At 39.5% G+C, this 19,065-nt stretch overlaps 2 protein-coding genes and 1 pseudogene across 2 annotated transcripts; all 3 read right to left on the bottom strand.

The window, feature by feature from the left end:
- Positions 1–2,428: 2,428 nt before the first annotated feature.
- On the bottom strand, positions 2,429–3,780 carry LOC149104063 (uncharacterized; annotated as a pseudogene).
- A 2,943-nt stretch (positions 3,781–6,723) lies between these two features.
- LOC149104062 (uncharacterized) lies at positions 6,724–9,915 on the bottom strand. The gene has a single exon (XM_089273667.1). The coding sequence runs from the start codon at positions 9,184–9,186 to the stop codon at positions 8,125–8,127; it is 1,062 nt and encodes a 353-aa protein (XP_089129793.1). The 5' UTR covers positions 9,187–9,915; the 3' UTR covers positions 6,724–8,124.
- A 6,612-nt stretch (positions 9,916–16,527) lies between these two features.
- On the bottom strand, positions 16,528–18,638 carry LOC149104061 (uncharacterized). The gene has a single exon (XM_089273583.1). It carries the CDS (start codon positions 18,619–18,621, stop codon positions 17,551–17,553), a length of 1,071 nt encoding a protein of 356 aa, XP_089129709.1. The 5' UTR covers positions 18,622–18,638; the 3' UTR covers positions 16,528–17,550.
- Positions 18,639–19,065: the final 427 nt, after the last annotated feature.

Below are 19,065 nucleotides of genomic sequence, written 5' to 3'. Positions count from 1 at the left end.
TTCGTCCACACTAAAACGCGAAGCCAGCGTTTTCAAATTCCTCCGGTTTGAAGAGCGTTTTCGAGAACTCCATTTTCGTGACGGATTAGTGTGGACGGTAGGCCTGACCGTCGAAAAAAGGCGGCGTTTTCAAATTTCACCGGCGTAATGTGGTGGCAGTAATTACTAAGGTCACGTGTGATCTACAGAGATCATTACACTAAAAAAAGAGAATAGAAAAATTGTCAGTTGCTGGTTTTCTCTGTCATTTCATCAAAAATAAAACTCGTCACTGTTCAATGAATAAAGTCAAGAATCTGGGATATTATACATGATTAATATATATTAAGCAACTTCGCCACGATTTAGATTTGCGCGGTTTTTATGACCTGAACAAAAATTCGATACCTCATTTATGACTGTGGTGGCTGAAACAGCTGCCCTAGACATAAGCTATGGAGGGCTTTTGTTCACGGTCTTATTACTAATGATGAAAAAGAGTAGAAAGACTAGAGTGCTAAAACCATACCCTATTTATGACCAAAACGCCTGAAAAACCAAACCCTTTGGGGCTGCACATACTTATATAGCCCATATAAAGGATGTCCTAATGATTTTACCAACTTTATTAAATCCATTTTGAAATCACTGGCTATCCTTGCAATCTGATTGGCTCTCAATGGTGCGATTTATTCACGAATCGCACTATTTTTTGGTTTAAATCGCATCTTTTTCTCAGCCATTGAGAATGGGACAGTAAAACAAAACAACAAATCAGATTTCAATATTAGTTTAAAGTAAAGAATAAAATTTCAGGAAAATGAAAGGCAAAAAGCCATTGTGTGGAGAATTTAGCAACTAGTATTGCCAAAACTTTGTTGTTATTGTGTTTTTTTTTTCCTAAAAACTTGACGAATGTAATTAATTACAGTTTCTAAATGACGATTATCAACTCCTTCAGGCTGAACACCTACTTTAATGGAAGTTTCCAACTTTCAGTGTCCATTTTGATGAATATTTTGGCGATTTTTCTTCAACATCTGCTCAAAATCCGTATGATACCGAGTCCAGTAAAACATAAACAAACGAAAACCACACAACAACAAATTCAGGGCCATCTCAAGAAGATAGATGTTTCCAGGTTTCTGGTAGTTTCAAACGAAGCAACAAAAGAGCTCAACTCTGTCGCTGTGAATAAACATAGTCAAAATACACCCCGCTCCACAAAACAGTGAATGAATGAACGTCTTACGAAGCTGGTGTTAGTCCCGCCATCTTGGAAATATCTTGAAACAAATGGCGCCGCAAGAACTTGACAAGGTCCTGAGTATTGAGTCCTTCGCCGAGGTTACAAAAAGAAACGGAGATGATAACGAGCTGGACTCCCTTAATGCCATTAAACGGTATGAAAGAAAAAAACGTACCATCCACTGGGCATCGTGCACTCGAGGGAGTTTCACAACTCAAAAGAAATCCATCGCAGAATTACGCAGGATGCACCTTCAAATTCCTTCTCCAAAGACAATGAAAAGTCTCAGCCTCAACCACAGAAGAAAGAAAGAAGTTCCATCATTGATTCAAGCGACGAGAATTGAACTTTTATACCTGAAGCTGACTATTTTCGTTCTGACTTCAAAACCGCTTGTTTCTTTGTCATGCTCGGATGAGTTTTCGTCACATGACATCGTTTTGCATACTAAATGAGACGTAAAGGCGTTTCCGGTTCCGCTTTTTTTCTTTAACAAACTGGCTACTGGAACAATACACCAAAAGTCTAAAAATTAAGGCGATAAAATTGTGCGATTTCAAAATGGATCTAATAAAGTGGCAATTGAACTTCATGTCGTGCAATTTTGGTCTGAAATCATACTTGTGATTTCAAATCGAACTCGCGCTACGCGCTCGTTCGATTTCGAAATCACGCGTATGATTTCAGACCAAATTGCACTCCACTCAGTTCAATTACCATTATTAATAAGTGTAGATGTAGATGTAGATGTAGATGTAGATGGAGATGGAGATGTAAGGGAGTGCCCTCGAATTCCGGCCGTCATCTTGCGTATACAGAGGTCGACATTCAGCCACTAGATGTAAAGCAATGTGTATTGTTATATAACTGTAACTTAGTTGAATCTATCGCGCGATTAAGCATGTTGTTTCCCGCTCTCCCACTAACCAGAGGTTACTTTGAGTTGACTTTTTTGGTTCCATTTCAGTTCTTTTATGTTCTCAAATAAAAACTCCAAAAATAACAATCTGACAGAGAATAAATGTGATACCGAGTAAATGCATTGTGTCTATAATACAGGCAACAAATGCAAGGAATCGTTGATGTACTTGTAATTTTTCGATATAATTCTATGTCATCTTCAGACTGAGGTGACATACAGGTCGCAGTATTTAAATTTCTGCTACCTGTATGTTACCTCAGCCTGAAGATGATATAGAATTATATCGAAACATCCATCCAGGCATTTTGCTGGAAATACACATCTGCCCTCTTGTCATCTTTTTCTTTCTCCTCAGTGGCCACACGCCCTTTTCCCCTGAAGATAAGAGCTGGCGTCACATTTCTTTCCTCATCAACCCTAATACAAAGTTGTAGGGTAGCTTGTCGTTTATCTAAACCAGATGATGGTTGTGACACCCACACTTGCTTAGCACCCAATGCGTCGTAGGTTTATCTTGCTCATTTACAAATGGGAGAGGAACCTGGTCAACATTGTATCTATTTGTAGGCACCCATCTTCCATACTTTGGGTCAACTATAGAGGACGTGTTTCTTCTCCTTTGTGTTTTCAAGGCTTTCCTCAAATCCCCGTGGAATTTCTGGGTCGTATCCCGGCCATCATCTGCACAGACTTTTTTCGTGTTGGTCCTTCTCCTCAGTACTATGTTGTGTCTTTTCTTGAATCTCTGGAACCAGTTGCTGCTTCCTTTAAATTTTGCAGCTTCTTTTGCGCCATAGCATGCTTCGATTTTGGATTTCATTCTTTTTTTTAACCAAAGTTTGGACACTTTGCTTCCTGCTGCTCTCCGTAGTTTAAACTCGGCAACTAAAAGATTGGAGGCCAGAAAATATTTATCAGTGCGTTGGGATCTGTTCCCAGCGATCCTCCTCCTTTGTCTCATTGCCCTTGCGCCACCTTCTTCGTCTTGTTCAGAGTCAATTCTACAAGAAATTTGCTTCTGTTTTTATTTTTCCACTTAAACACCGGCGATCTGTTGACTCCTTGTTGCTTTGTAACTGTGTTGTACTTATTTGTTGATGATTTCAGTGAATCCATAACTGTTAGTGTTTTCTTTTTGAAATCGACAGTGTAGGACTTTCGCTCGTTTCTTCCCCTTTGATTGTTGCTTCGTCGTTGTGTTGGACCTTGCGCTACACCGGCCGATTCACGCTGCACATCCTCAAGCCGTTGACTCTCAGCCATTCTCTGCGTGTTTGTTTCGCCTGAGTGATTGTTGATGTTTACAAAAATAGTAGATGTATTCCTAGATGCCGAGCTGTTGCTGCATGTTCGAATTCTGCGCGGCAGAAGCTGGGTGCTTGAATTGTACATGGCTGTCCAGATATTGTTGACCTTTGAACGATCTGTCGCAGTGTTTGCATTTAACTGTGGCGCTGCTCAATTTAACTGTCTTCTCTAATGTCGACGTAATGTCGCACAGTCTACCATCCTTCAACTCTACTAATTTTCGTAAACCACAATCGAAGAAAGTACGATTCATCTTCCACAACTCATCAAAATTCCAACCAGAAGAGGAACACAAAAGTCAATTCTCTTTCCCGCCCATGCAGTAATGTATCCCATAACACCTTGCACGTCTATTGTCCTGGAGACAATGACTGTTTTGCTGTACAGGGATTATCTTGAAAATTACCCAAAAGGCATTTCGAGTGGGAAAAGTGAAGCTTCCACTCTTGAATTTCTCTTGGAGAAAGTCGGCTTTCTGTACAAATGAAGCTATAAAATGGCAGATGAATACGAATTCTTTGTTCAGGCAAGCGTGTGTGGGCACCATGCTTATTTTGTAGATGCAACGGTGTATATTGGGTAAGTTATGGACTGCAATATGGAACCGGAGAAGGACCATGACAGATATGCAGTGACCGTAAGGAATAAAGATGAGAAGATTGTTGGACACGTACCAGTCGAACTATCCATGATTTTTCATAAGTTTTTGGCACAGCGTGGGAAAATTGAGGCGGAATGTATTGGCAGTAGATTTAACGCAGGCCAAGGTAAAGGCCTTGAACTTCCAGTTGACTATAGACTTGTTGGAAATGCTCGCTTCTTGAGAAAGCTGAATACAAAGTTACAGAAGAAACAGGAGAAAGAAGGGTCAGATTAGAAAATACAGTGACCTTCGAAAATGTGATTTTCAAGATTGATTTACTATGTTTTGAGTGACCAATTCAAAGGTATTTTTCATTGAGATGAAAACTAGAACAGTTCAACTGAAAGGTCAGGAGATCAGAGTTGTCAAATTAAACAATTTCATGTCAGCTTGCTGTGTCTGCAGCAAATAAAGAATGTGATTGACAGAAGGTAACAGTCATTTAGTTACATAAATTAGCCAAGCCTAAAAACCATTGCTAACTTTCCCACACCTGCTGTGAAACTTTATATGTGAAGTGTTCTAGCACATAGATTGATCTTCTTAGTACTGTACCCTAGTAGGTTATTCTAATCTAACCGGCAGCCAATTTTTTTTATACAAGAACAATTTTCATCCAGGGTGAATGTGTTCTCATGTATATGATACTTTTTGACCAAATTTCAGCCTGAGTGTTCTTAATCCACTTGCTCTTTTATGCAGGTTTTTACTGTATTACCCTCGACCCTCGACAAAAATCTATCCTCTATCAAGAAAGCAAATAATGCAAAAAATGTGAAGTCTCCTGGACATTTTCTATAGTACCCAAGACAATTTTCCCTACAGTTTTGCAGTTGTGCAGAAAAAATGCACTGAAGATTTTCTGTAGTCCCCTGATATGACCAAATAAGGACACTGAACTTTTCACGCGTCAGCTCCTATTGGCTGCTAATGATGTCACTGGTCGATGGTGCATTGCAAAAGCAGCTATATAATCCGTGCTTGGCGCCAATTCTCTCAGTATACAACATGGTGAATTACTGTACTTCTATCACTTTGAGACAGTACACTGTAAGTATCTGCAATATCGATTTGTATTGATTATTGTCGGTTTCAGAGCTTATCAGTGTGTCCGAGCCGATGTCGGGTCGCTAAGCCAGCACGCATCGATCAACTACTCACGCCAGAACCACTCCTTGTCACGTGACTCTCTGATGGCATCATGGCATTTTTAACAGTTAGTGGTGGCGGTGTTCCCTTAACGTCCCTGTGTCATTAACGCTCTGATTACTCATTGCTCAACTTTTTCCTCAACTTTTGAACACCCCGTTTATTACATAATAACGTTTGTCAAGACAGTTTACTGTAAAACCAAGTGAAGCGTACCCCTCAAGATTACATTAATGAATTAATTATTTAAATATTGAACCCGCTAGTCGTTTCAAGAATGCAATAATGAATTGATTATTGGAAAATTGAACCTACTCGGTCGTTGCAAGAATACTGCTAATGGCTTTAATGTTCAAAAAAATCACTTTAATATTGATCTTTGAATGACAAATAATCAATTCATTATTGCATTCTTGAAACGAATAGCGGGTTCAATATTCAAATAATCAATTCATTAATGTAATCTTGGGGGGTACGCTTCACTTGGTTTGACTATAAATCACTCCTGGTTCTTTTCGAGAGTTAGAGACTTCCGTCATTGAATCCATCGAAAAATCGATAAAATACGAAACAAAGCTGACACATCTACAGTACATTTATGCACGGGGGAGAGAAAAAATCAAACGATACTCATAAGTGATTATTTGGCAATGCAGGGACCGCGGAGACCATTTTAAAGTGTTAGGGCTAAGAAATCTGGCCAATACAAACAAATGTTAATTAAGGTAATTGTTTCGCCATTTATCTCGCATTTGCTCGCCATCTGGAGCCCTAGAAAATAAATCCCAGCAATAAAAGTGGTAGAGCTATAGCCCTAACAGCCCCTCCTCGTCCGCGGTACCTGCAATGGAAAACAGCATTTCCAACTTGATAACATTTCAAACTTTTTTTTTTTCCATCACTTTATTGAAACCACAATGATATTACTTACACTAATGAAAGGGCTTATACTAAATTAATTAATGAATTACTGAGGACTTAGTACAATCTGTTTTAAAACAGTAACTAAATTAACTATGTAATAATTCAGCGACAACCTCACATGCGGCATGCAGAAAAGAAATCAGCACAACCTTATACATTTTAAATTTAAGCCTCAACCTTCTAACCAGACCAAAGGTGCGGGATCAATTTAAATTTCCATTGGTTACGAGTAAGATTGAAGCAAAATATAAGGACGGCTATATACTTGGTTATCAGGGCATATTAGTTCACAGACCAGGATAGAGAGAATTCTAACAGGAGTAAAGAACGACACCAATATTTCGTCAATAGAAACTTTACACTAGTTTGCCAACTATAATATTTATTAACTAATGAACTGAAATAATATTTTGTTTCTTTAATGACAAATATGTATTTATTGCAATTCATAGTACAGCCACAACTGAGTTATGAGTTCATTGACTTAAGTTCTCTACTCCAAAAGTTAAGTGCTTGAAGTACTTTGTGCGAGCACTAACTAGAAAGGAATTTTGTATTTTTTTTTTTTTTTATCTCAAGATAGTTAGAGATGTGGAGCGCAGCTAATAGCCCATTTCCGAGTTACCTTGTGCCTCTGTTTCAAAACGAGGCTTCGTGCAAAACCTTTCATATGAAAATCGGTTTGATTTAAATGAAAATGAACCTGTAGGGGAAACACATTTTCATATGAATGGTTTCCCAAGAAGACTCATTTTGACATAGTGGCAAAACGCAACTCGGAAATGGCCTATTAATGTCAACAGCTTAAGTAAAATTTGGGTTGCGCAGTTGTCCATACCAAAAGACCTTTATCGTGGTTTCTGTTGCATTAATCTACCAGGAGAATTCTCTCTCTCCCCTAGATGAGATGCTAGTGCATCGCAGTGTTACCCCTTCCCTCCCTTCTTCCCCGTTTACCCCTGTATTAAATTCACCAGCACCCATCTATACACCCGGGGAGAGGGAATTGTGAGAGTGAAGTGTCCCAAGAACACAACACACTGGACCCGGCTGGGGCTCCACACAACCCAAAGCGCTAGATGCGGAGACCTGCGCATGTTTATTCTAATGAAATTATTAGCAGTACAAACAATGACCGATACGCAAACAAATAGTGTTGTGGTAACGAAACTGAAGCGATCATAATTCTGTGCTCCAATATATGATCCAAAATACACGACTTCGACAATTCAACATGAAAATTTGACTAAAACGTTTCCTTTCTACAAAATGTATTAGCTAGTGAGGTGCTCAAATGTTACTAACAGAATCATTCCGAGTGAATTCAAAATAGGCCGCGTTCGATATATCAATATTTCAACATGGCTCCGAGGCTTTCAGGAATATTTGGTGGTGTTTTCTTTGTATCCAAGTCTCTTTTGGAATTGAGAAACTGAAAGCCTCGGAACCATGCTAGAATATTGATTTATCGAACGTGGCCTATTAAGGAAAAAAAAAGAGACTCTTTTCCTCCTTCCGCTAATTTTACCTTATTTTCACTTATCTCCAGGTCCCTCAACACAAACGCAACGATTAAGACTGGCGATCGAAGCAGGAAGAAATTGTCACGAAATTTTATGTCCCATTTCTGATTAAATACTTATTTCAGTAAACTCGTCTTTTCACATTTGATAAGATTAACTCTTGAATAAATTAGCGAAGTTATATGAATATCAAAACTTCAGAATTAGATAAACTGCAGTTAAACCTCATTCCGGTTATCCACAAAAGAGAGCCGTCCATGATTTTCCTCGATTTTATTTTTCGCCCGTAAAGCCATTAAACAAGTGTGAATGGTACTGTAACTATGACTTCTGAATTCAATTTCACAACTGCTGTTCAACCTCTAAAGGAATATTTAAGTATCGGTATAAATGATAAGTTTCAACTTGAGATCTAGAACTCAAAGGATCAAACATCATTCAGCAAGTGCCTGTATGGACTAATAGGCTGGTGCCGAGTTACATTCGCACAAAACGAGCGCGACTCACGGTTAAGATAACGCCTTGGATCCGCGTGTAACATTTCGAATATGACATGATTTCTTAGCGTTGGAGGCGCCTCTTGCTTGATCCTCGCTATGAATTCACGCACTATTGCCCAGAAATTATTTACAGACCTATCGTACTCTCGATGTTTGGGATTGCCGGCTGTGACAGGGGCAAAGAGGAGTGCTTGGCCGCCAAATTTGACTTCGACGGCTACAATAGTGTCTCTGTTACTGGCAACGATACAGCCGCGTTCGTATTGCGTTGGATACGGAAGGACATGTTCAACAGCTTTATGGTGGAAAGCGTTAAAGAGGCCATCGAACATCACAGTAGGAAGAACAAGAGATGATTCATTTATACCACATAAATTTCTCCTTATCTTTATCAAACTGCTTGCCCCGAAAAAGGCCTTGTAATCCAACACACCCACTGCTGGCTCGTAATCTAGCAGCCACTTTTCCACAGCTCGGAACGGCGACATCTTAGTCATGTTGGTGGGTGTAAACTCGTTGTACTCGAGAAAGGTGTCGTCGTTTATAAATATGTAATAATGATATCCTGGTCTTCTATCCAATGCGGCAAAAAAGAGCACATTTCGTCCTGATGCAAAGAGGGTGTTGGGATCAAACAAATAAGTGATGTGTGATCGATTGTTATCTTGGCACCTGGCTTGGAAACTTAGCACAATCACATCACAGTTACAGGTCTCGGGATCGCCAATCTGAGAAGAAGAGGCCAAGTTTCGAGGAAGGCATTGCTCGGTTTCCGTGAGGTAAATAAATGGCTTTTGAGTTGTACTACTTTGTGCTGTATAATCGCGAAGTTTCGAGTCGTAGGCGAAAAATTGAGTTGCAGAATAAAAGTCAGTGTTCTCACTAAATCTGATCATGTCTTGCACAGTTTCTTTGGCATAAAGAATCATGCCAAGGCTTACAACTGAACTCAAAGCCAGTGCAATTGAAAAACCTCTCTTAAACGTCATTGCACTGTAGTGTTTAACAAATCCTGTGCCAGAGGGAAGCGTTTAACAAGAAGCCAGGCGGAGTGTTTCCAAATGATTATGCCGCATTGGTGAACATGTGAAAAATTAAATAAAATAGTTACGGGATATCTACGATCACTAGGAAACAGAAAGTTAGAGTCGTTGTATTCAGCGCGTCGTGCCATCAAGTTCGATATAATGGTAAAATGGATTTTGATGGCTTCATTGCCGAATTTAGCGGTTGACGGTTAAAAATAAGCCGTTTTGATGGTTCACGGATTAAATTTCTGGTCATTTGACGGTTGATCGAAGGTTAATTTTTCGTAATGACGTTTACAACAGGAAATTAAAGCGCAATTTTGGCTAATCAATGGACTCTAAGCTCGGTGTGAAATATCTCACTGTATGAAATCGTCTGAAGATTAGAATCATGTCGTGATATCGAATAAGCGTTATGTATCGAAAGGCAGCACCTGCTAGGCAACATTAGATATTCGGTAACCATTTATTTTACACTGCTTTTAGAGCATGCCTACATGGAAGTTGTAATTGTTCCACTCGACGTGGATTATTTTGATTTTCCACTAGAAAATATCAATAGCACGTGTAAAATCGAAAGTTTTCTCGATATCAGCAAATTTATAACCCTTATAAATTTAAGTTAATGTGACAAATAAGATATATCACACACTGCATGACATTCTGTCTGTGCAAAGTTTGACTGTCACGCTCAAAGGGCATTTCTGGCTCACGTGCAAACAACATCTCATGTCACATGCTGCTTTCATGCCGCATGTGGGTTGCCATAGTGATTCCGCCGGTTCATCCTTGCCATGCCATGTGCTTCAGCTGGTTTTTTTTTTCCTTGTGTCCACGTGACCAAAGTGGACACGAGGTTATGGGCACGTGGACACGAAGTTATGTTGTGAGTTTGATACATTCCTGTGTAAGACATTCCTGTCCCTTAACAATTCTGTGCGTTCCTAGTCTAAGAGTCCTGTGAAGGTCGGTAGCTAGATATGATTCAGGTAACTTGCGGGTTAATTAATCAATTTTGGCTACGAAAGCCAGGTACAAAACCGACAATCAATTAACGCCGTTTGGTGCCACTGATTTTGGAAATACGAGTGTCAACCACGCCGTACAGATTTAAGACACTTTATTTATGTATTTTTTTACGGCGACTAGGATGAAGACCTTGGAGACTCATGCATTTGTAGCTATTAGCATGATTAGTGACAGGCTGTTTTTAGCATTTTATTTTGTTAGTGTCCGAGCACTCTGTTCACGCAACTCGCTTGCATAATCAGACAACAAATAACAGGATTAAAACCCCGGGGGGCTACTCCCAGGAAAATCGGGTGGGGGTGTGCGGCCCGCTTCCCAAAACCCTAACCTTATTTATGACCAAAATCTGCGATATTTCCTACCCTATTTATGACCTGACCAAAAATTCGAAACCCTATTTATGACCTAGCCCTTAAATCAAAACCCTGTTTCAGACCTGCGTTATAATAAGTTCCCTAGTTCAGACAAATGTTAAATTACCGTAAACATAATTTGCGAAGGGCTTTTGTTGATTTTCTTTTCAATAATGACGAAAAAGTGGCTTCTTTTTAAAAACATACCCATATCAAGGCTAGAGTGCAAAACCCATACCTTATTTATGACCAAGATGGCCAAAATCAGCTAAAATCGATACCCTATTTATGACCAAAGCAGCTGAAAAACCAGACCCCTTGGGGCCGCACATACCTACATTGCCCATATAAGGGAGTACCTCCCCCCCCTCCCCCCCCCCCACCTTCCGTGATTAAAACATTGAAGTGATGGGTTTCAGTCTTGCAGAAAAATCTAAAGATGAAAATGAGTGGATTAAAACTACCTTCTAAAGCGCTTTTTCTGCGAATAAGGAAACAGGTATAACTCACAAAAATTAGTTGTTAGCCTCACTGTATAACCACCATGGATCAGGGCATCAGGCCAGATCGAATTGCATTCGTAATGCTACCGAAAGTGTAACGCTTGCATTGTGTTTACTTTACCCTTTATTTTTACCGTGAGAGTAGCCCGCATGAGAGCGTAGTCCAAATCTTTGAAACAATACGCAAATTACCCGGACCTTATTATCGCTGACTGTTTATCGATTCCTCTGATATCGGTGTCATTTCAGTCCATGAAATAAAGCAACAATACAGAGCCGCGTAAAAGTTCCTGAAATGGTAGACATGGAATTCGAAACTGTCTGACAATCTGTTTTGGGAAACCCTTTTGATGAAGGGTTGTAATTACTGAAGTTCCAAACGCCTAAATGTGACTCTAATGTAAGAAAAATCTAGGGATCACAATGAGCAGATTAAAAACTATCATATAATGCGCACTTTCCGAGAGTAAGCAAGCAGGTGTGAACCACAAAAACTAATTGTCAATAAGGGTCGAATCGGGCCAGTCGAGACAGATCGAATTTTCGTCGAAAAATTAACGGAATTAAAATATATCCTGTCTATTTGATCTAGCGTTACGTTCATTGAATTACAACCCCCCCCCCCCCCCCCCGTAGAGGGTTGGGGGATTATGTCTCTCTTGGCAGAGAGGACTGTGACCTCGTTGGGCCATGTAGTGTTAGTTTGTAGTCCTGAATTGTGCGAGCATTTTTCCAGAGCACTTTGTACCCAAGTCCCTTCCCCACAAACTTGCTACTGTGTATTTTTCGCTATTCTTGGGTTAGGAGCACTAACAACATGTATAATGTATACTTAATTATTAATCCCGAGGAAAACAGTTAAGTTTGGTTTTCTTAAAATCTCCTTGTTTCTTGAGCATAAGATCATTTTAGTGTAAAATAATAAGGTAAGAGGAAGTACCCGCAGGATAAAACAAAGATCAAGGACGTCTGAAATGTTCTGGGGCCCACTCTCAAAAACAAGTTAGAGAGGAAAACTACCCCCAAATATATATACGTTATATAGTGTTTACTCTGGAGGAGAAGGAGGGAGTACGTGTAAAGGCAAAATTTCGGCGCAAATTAACCCCTAGCGCGTTGTTGGTGCGTTGTTGTTACAATCTTACAAGCTACACTTATTGGGTATAGTTTGTTGAAATTTACCTGGGAAAAATAGTGAAACCACACACTGAACAATCACATGCTCACAGTTTATCATTTCTTGAGTTTGTGATCCAAGAAAAACAAATCCTTTTTTTCTTTTGTGGTTAATTATTGCAATCAGGAACTCCGGTTTTAGGCTTGGCTAAATCTATATATTTAAATATATAAAAATATATTCGCTCGATTCAGTGTTTCAAAAGATAAGAGCACATTTAGTATTTGAGCTAAGGTTTTTGGTGGAATGTGTACAAGAGTCCTTTAACTATGAAGAAATGTCCAGCTCACAAAGAAAGGCAATTATCATCTTAATTGAGAAACAAGGTAAAGATCGATACATTGATTGAAAATTAGAGACCTATATCTCCAGGAGCCATAATCGGGCATAATCCCCGATTATGGCTCCTGATCTCTCTTACTAATGTTGATGCTAAAATCATTTCAAAAGTAATCGCAGTTAGGGTTAAAAATGTTCTGCCAAATATTATCCATCATAATCAAACGTTCTTTTTTTGCGAGTTTATGGACCTCGACTCCGTCTCAGTCCATAAACACGCAAAAAATATATATATTAAAATTTGGCAAGATATCTAGGAAAGACCTATTGTGTACCAAAATGTAAAAAATAGGTATCGAGAATTTGATCATAGTGGCACTTTAACATCGGATTATTTCACCCTAGCACGAGGTGTGAGACACAGGGGACCCTCTCTCTCCATACCTCTTTCTCTTAGTCATTGAAACCTTGGCAATTTCTATTCGCAAAAATCCAGAAATCGAGGGAATTAAAATAGGCAACAATGAAACAAAAGTTTTACAATATGCAGACGATACTGACTGTGGTGCTATCAAATTTAGGCTCGGCAAACGCTCTATTTCAACAACTAGATCGTTTTAAAAATTTATGCGGACTTGAAATACACCGTTCAAAAAACAGAAGGTCGGTGAATTGGGTCTCAAAGGAACAATGATGAAATTAAAAACCACTTGGCATAAATTGGCCAAGTGAACCCATCAAAGCTCTAGGGGTATTCTTTACATACGACCAATCACTACTTTATGAAAGCAATTTCCAAGACAAACTTGATAATATGAAGAAGCTAACAAATATTTGGTCTTCTAGAGGGCTATCCATTTATGGCAAAGTTACTATAATTAAATCTCTACTTATCCCCAAATTAGTTTACGTGTCCTCATTACTACCAACTCCATCAAACATTATAAAACAAGTGAGCCACATAATTTTCACCTTTTTATGGAAAGGGAAAGATAAGACGACAAGGCTTTCAGCCATAAACACTCTCGAAGAAGGTGGTATAAAAATGATAGACATTGAAAGTACGATTAAGCCCTTAAGACTGGCTTGGTTGAAAAGAATATTTAATAATAATGAAAGTACATGGAAGTTCTATTTAACACATCTCCTAAAACAACTTGGAGATCTTAAAATACTGTACAATATGATCAGAATCTCTTGTCTGTACTCAGTCTTTTCCGTTGCCGTTTTGGTTTGCTTATTAAACTTCCTAAAACCGAATGAACGACAAAACAATGAACTACCAAACGAGCACAAAGCAAGCGAAAGCCCAGCCGAACATAAAGACGGCTGAGAGTGCAGAAACATCCATGCTATGAAACGTCTTTTGAAAATCAAAACATATATAATGACTTTTCGCATTTCACGCCATTTCCTCTCATGTAGTTGCGAGAAAATCGCTTGGACTGTCCACGCATCGCGCGAGTCACATCGTCGGAAGAACTGGGTACCATGTCTAAAAATAACTTAAGGTAGTAGATACCCGCAAAAATGGCCAAATTTTGTCAAAACTGGAGTCCAGAAAGTATGACCACTGAAAACCATATTTAATCATACCTTATGCCACATTAAGACTTTAAGTCTTCAGCTACCTGTGGCAATAAGTTTTAAGAGGTTTCGTCAAATCCCGGCCGAGCTAAGGGGTGTTGACTAGGACCCCTACTGTGAAATAGCTACAATTTTGGGGCAGGTCAATCTCCTTCAAAACCTGTCCTAATTGGGCCGAATTTTCGTTGCAAATGCAGGAGACATGGTAGAATGCAATGACCTACTTTTCACCAGCTTCTGGGGGGGTTCTGTTTCCATGGCAACAAGCAAACATAAAAGAAAACTTTTTTCCAGTTTGGCACTCATTTAATGATCTATGTTTCACCTGTATGGCTTCAAAAACTACATCATTGCATTCTACAGGCAAAAATACACACCCCTGCCAACTTTGGTGAGAATTGGACAATTCGTTCTCTCAAACGACCTGCCCCTAAATTGCATAACCTCAAAAAACGTAACTTTTTCATCCCCAGATTTTACTACATTTTTGAATAATGAAATACATTTGAGACATTCTCAGCAGGTAAATGTTATTTAGACCTTAATAAAAAAGTATCTAAATAATGTTCGAAGTGAAAAATTAAAGTCCAAAAGCCCCAGGCTCATATGTTGGCCCCTCCTGCTCCTCATTCCTTTCACTGCGGCTTTTTCACTGACTGCGACAAATTTGGTACTGTTGTTTTGTTGCCTCTGAGGACTTTTCTACAGGTGCACAGAGTCTCTGTTTATCAATGGCTGTCAGACCAGACTTGCAGTGCTCTCCAACCGCCAGGTTGAGCCCTCTTAGCATTGTTTGGACTGCTCTAGCACCCCATTGAAGAGGCAAACAGCAATAGCGCAAGCTGTCAACACTGTCTCAGGACCAGCAAAGAGTTTTTTTGGACTGATGTCCCAAACAAGGTGATTTAGGGCCTCATTGTTGTTCTGTGAGAGGCCTTCCAATACACTTTGGAGAAGGTTTCTGTCCCACAAAGCCTCAAATGTGGGAAGAATCTCTTGCATCACAGCAGGGGCCACATTCTTTGGGCTGAATGTGTTGGTGCCATTTGCCTGATCACACTGCCATTTGCACCATGAATCAGGCCCTTCAGGACAGTAGTCATGAAGTGGAGTGTCTTCAGTTGAGGCATAGTGGTTCCAAATGTGAATAGAAGCTGATCTTCTATTCACATCATAGAAATGGGATTTCCCTCGAATAATCCACTCAGATGTTGGAAGCTCCGTGAAAGTTTTGCAATCATTGTTTGAGCATTGCAACACGAGAGTTCTCGCCAAGCCACAACCACTAACCTCTTCAAACAGTTGCAAAGTTCCTTGAAAACACTCTTTACAAACAGCACAGGCTAAAATAACTCGCCTTAGAATGTCGACATCCTGGAATCGATATCCATTTGGCCTGTTGTAGGACTCCTTGCTCGATGCCTGAGACGAACTGTCATCTTCCAAGCGAAGCTTCTTCGCGGAGGGAGTTTTCTCTTTCTTCGAGTTAGGTTCGTCTTTAGGTTTCCGTGAACGTTTTCCCCGCGTAACCGATCTTCTAAGCGATCGAAATTTAGTTCTTGGCATTTCTAAGCGAAATTCTTCGAAAAAGCGAGCAAAAACTGTCTTCAAGGCGAGAGAAAGCTAAATATATTTTCACACTTTCGAAATATTGAGTTCCACGTTTCGGAAAGCTTCACGCTTCGTGTAAACTTGGTTCCAGTCTCCTCACGGTATACAAAGAAGTCCCAGGCGTCCCTGGAACAACGAAATCGGGTTTGGGTCTTTCGGGGTGCGTTTTGACCTCGAAAATTGACAAAAAACAACGCGTATGCTAGCTGGTTACCATAGAAACGAGAAATAAACAAAAAATATACAATTGAGGGCCCTTTAGATTTTATTATTTTTAAAGTGCGCAGGATAAGAAAAGCAAAAAATAAGTTCAGACATAAAAAATTTAGATATTGGGGAGGGTTTGTAGCTGCAAATAAGTTTCTTTCAGAATGATAACTTTTTTATGATTTTGCGGGTATCTACTACCTTAAGAGGGATTACCTTGGGTATAAGACCTACATGGGGGATTCACTCTCTTACCTTGATAATATCTTGTCCAAGATCACATGCTAGTCGCCGTACGTCTCTAGTAGCCGTTTACCGCTGAATTACATTCGCCAGCACCCATTTATACATCCGGGGAGAGAGAGGCACTGTGAGAGTAAAGTGTCTTGCTCAAGAATACAACACAATGTCCTCGGCCAGGGCTCGAACCCAGAGCACCGTATCCCGAGACCTGCGCACGGTTATTCTAATGAAACTACTGAAATTATTAGCAGTACAAACAATGACCGACACGCAAACCAATAGCGTTATGGTAACGAAACTGAAACGATCATAATTCTGTGGTTAAACTTTACCAAGGGCTCAAATATATGATCCAAAATACACGACTTCGACATTTCAACATGAAAATCTGACTAAAACGTTTCCTTTCTACTCAAAAGTAATAACAAAAAGACTCTTTACCTTTACTCGTTATTCTTTACCTTCTTCGGCTAATTCTTAACCTTTAATATTGAGTGACTGAATAATAATATTGAATACTGATTGAGTGGTTGAGTGTGGTTCTTTAATATTTAATATTTACTCTTTACTCCGTCTTTACCTTTTTCGGCTAGTTTTACCTATTTTCACTTATCTCCAGATCTGATAACACAAACGTCATTATTAATACTGGCGATCGACGCAAGAAACTGTCGCGAAATTTATGTTCCCTTTCTGATTAAAATACATAATTCAACGCACTCTTAATTTCACATTTGATAATATTAAAATAATAATAATATTAAAAACTGGAGTACTAGATAATATATTTCCAGACGTTTGATTTGTTTACCAGCCGGCATTAGACGAACAAAATCGACTAAAATCATTTTGCGAGCAATGTGTCGTGCTCGTTTATGAAATGAATTAATTACTTGGTTGACAGGTGGAATAACGATTTTACTGTTATTTTATGAAGCAAAGTTTTCACTAAGCTAAAATAAATGTTTGAAACGGAGCGCTTATTTTTCAGGAAACCTTGTCCTAAAATACCGTCAAGTCAATTTCGCTTTTAGCTATTTCCACTGCCGCGTTCTTTTAGGCGCGTCAACAAACGTGAATTTTAATGGTTTTACATGCGTATAATAAAATAGAGGACTCTTGCCTGCGGACACTCAAGTTAAACCTCATTCAACTTTTTCCACAGACGAAAGCTGCCCAAGACTTTCCTCTATTTATTTTACGTACGTAAAGACATTAAACAAGTGTGAATGGGGCTGTAACTGTGACTTCAGAATTCAATCTCAGAACCGTTAAACCTCTATAGGAATATTTAAGTATCTGTACAAATGATAACTTTCAACTTGAGGCCTAGAACTCAAAAGATGAAAACATCATTCAGCAAGTGTCTGTATGGAATAACAGGCTGGTGCCGAGTTACATTTACACAAAACGAAGGCGACTTTTTCCAAAGATAACGGTCTGGATTCGCCTGTAACATCTCGAATATGGTGTGATTTCTTAGCATTGGTGGCGCCTCTTGCTTGATCCTCGCTACAAATTCACGCAATGTTGCCTTGAAATCATTTGTAGACCTATCATACTCTCGATGTTTGGGATTGCCAGCTGTGACAGGAGAAAACAAAAGCGCTTGACCGCCAAACTTGACTTCGACAGCTATCATGGTGTTTCTATTACAGCAAAACATGCACCCGCGTTCGTATTGCGTCGGATACGGAAGGACATGTTCAACAGCTTTATGGTGGAAAGCGTTAAAGAGGCCATCGAACATCACAGTAGGAAGAACAAGAGATGATTCATTTATTCCGCATAAATCTCTCCTTTTCTTTATCAAACTGCGTGCCCCGAAATAGGCCTTGTAATCCAACACACCCAATGCTGGCTCGTAATCTAGCAGCCACTTTTCCACAGCTCGGAACGGCGACATCTTAGTCATGTTGGCGGGTGTAAACTCGTTGTATTCGAGAATAGTGTCATCGTTTATAAATATATAATAATGATAACCCGGTCTTCTATCCATTGCGGCAAAAAATAGCACATTTCGTCCTGATGCAAAGAGGGTGTTCGGATCAAACAAATAAGTGATGTGTGATTGATTGTTATCTTGGCACTTGGCTTGGAAACTCAGCACAATCACATCACAGTTACAGGTCTCGGGATCGCCAATCTGAGAAGAAGAAGCCAAGTTTCGCGGAAGACATTGCTCTGTTTCTGTGAGATAAATAAATGGCTTTTGAGTTGTACTTCTCATTGCTGTATAATCGTGAAGCTTCGAGTTGTAGGCGAAAAATTGAGTTGAAGAATAAAAGTCAGTGTTCTCTCTAAATCTGATCATGTCTTGTACGGTTTCTTTGGTATAAAGAATCATTCCAAGTATAACAACTGAACTCAAAGCCAGTGTAATTAAAAAAACTCTCTTAAATTTCATTTTACTGTAGTGTTAAACAAATCCTGCGCGGCAGAGAGAAGTGTTTGAATAAAATAAAATAGTTACTGGATGTCTACGATCTCTTGGAAACAAAAATTCAGTAGAGTCGTCGTTTTTAGCGCAACGTGGTATCCAGTTAGATATAATGGTACAATGGATTTTAAAAGCTTCGTTGCTTAATAATTATTGTTTTTCCAGTTGAAATCTATCATGGAAATTAAGGATCGAAAAGAACTCAGCATCAAAGCCAAACCCGGACATTAGTTTTTCTTGCCTTGGAGTCATTTTAACATCTTGATAAAAGTGAAACAAACTAACATCAATGCCTAGAGTCGAGCTGGGACTTGAGCGAGAACTCGAGCCGGGACTTGTGCCAGGACTCCAGCCAGGACTCCAGCCAGGACTCCAGCCAGACCCCAGCCGGGACTCGACCTTGGACTTAAG

Source organism: Orbicella faveolata, unplaced genomic scaffold (assembly GCF_042242905.1).
Source record: "Orbicella faveolata isolate gen_17 unplaced genomic scaffold, um_ofav_v1 contig_35, whole genome shotgun sequence".
In the NCBI taxonomy this organism is placed as follows: Eukaryota; Metazoa; Cnidaria; class Anthozoa; order Scleractinia; family Merulinidae; genus Orbicella; species Orbicella faveolata.
Note: the sequence above shows the minus strand (reverse complement) of the source record. Positions and strands in the feature narration are given on the sequence as shown.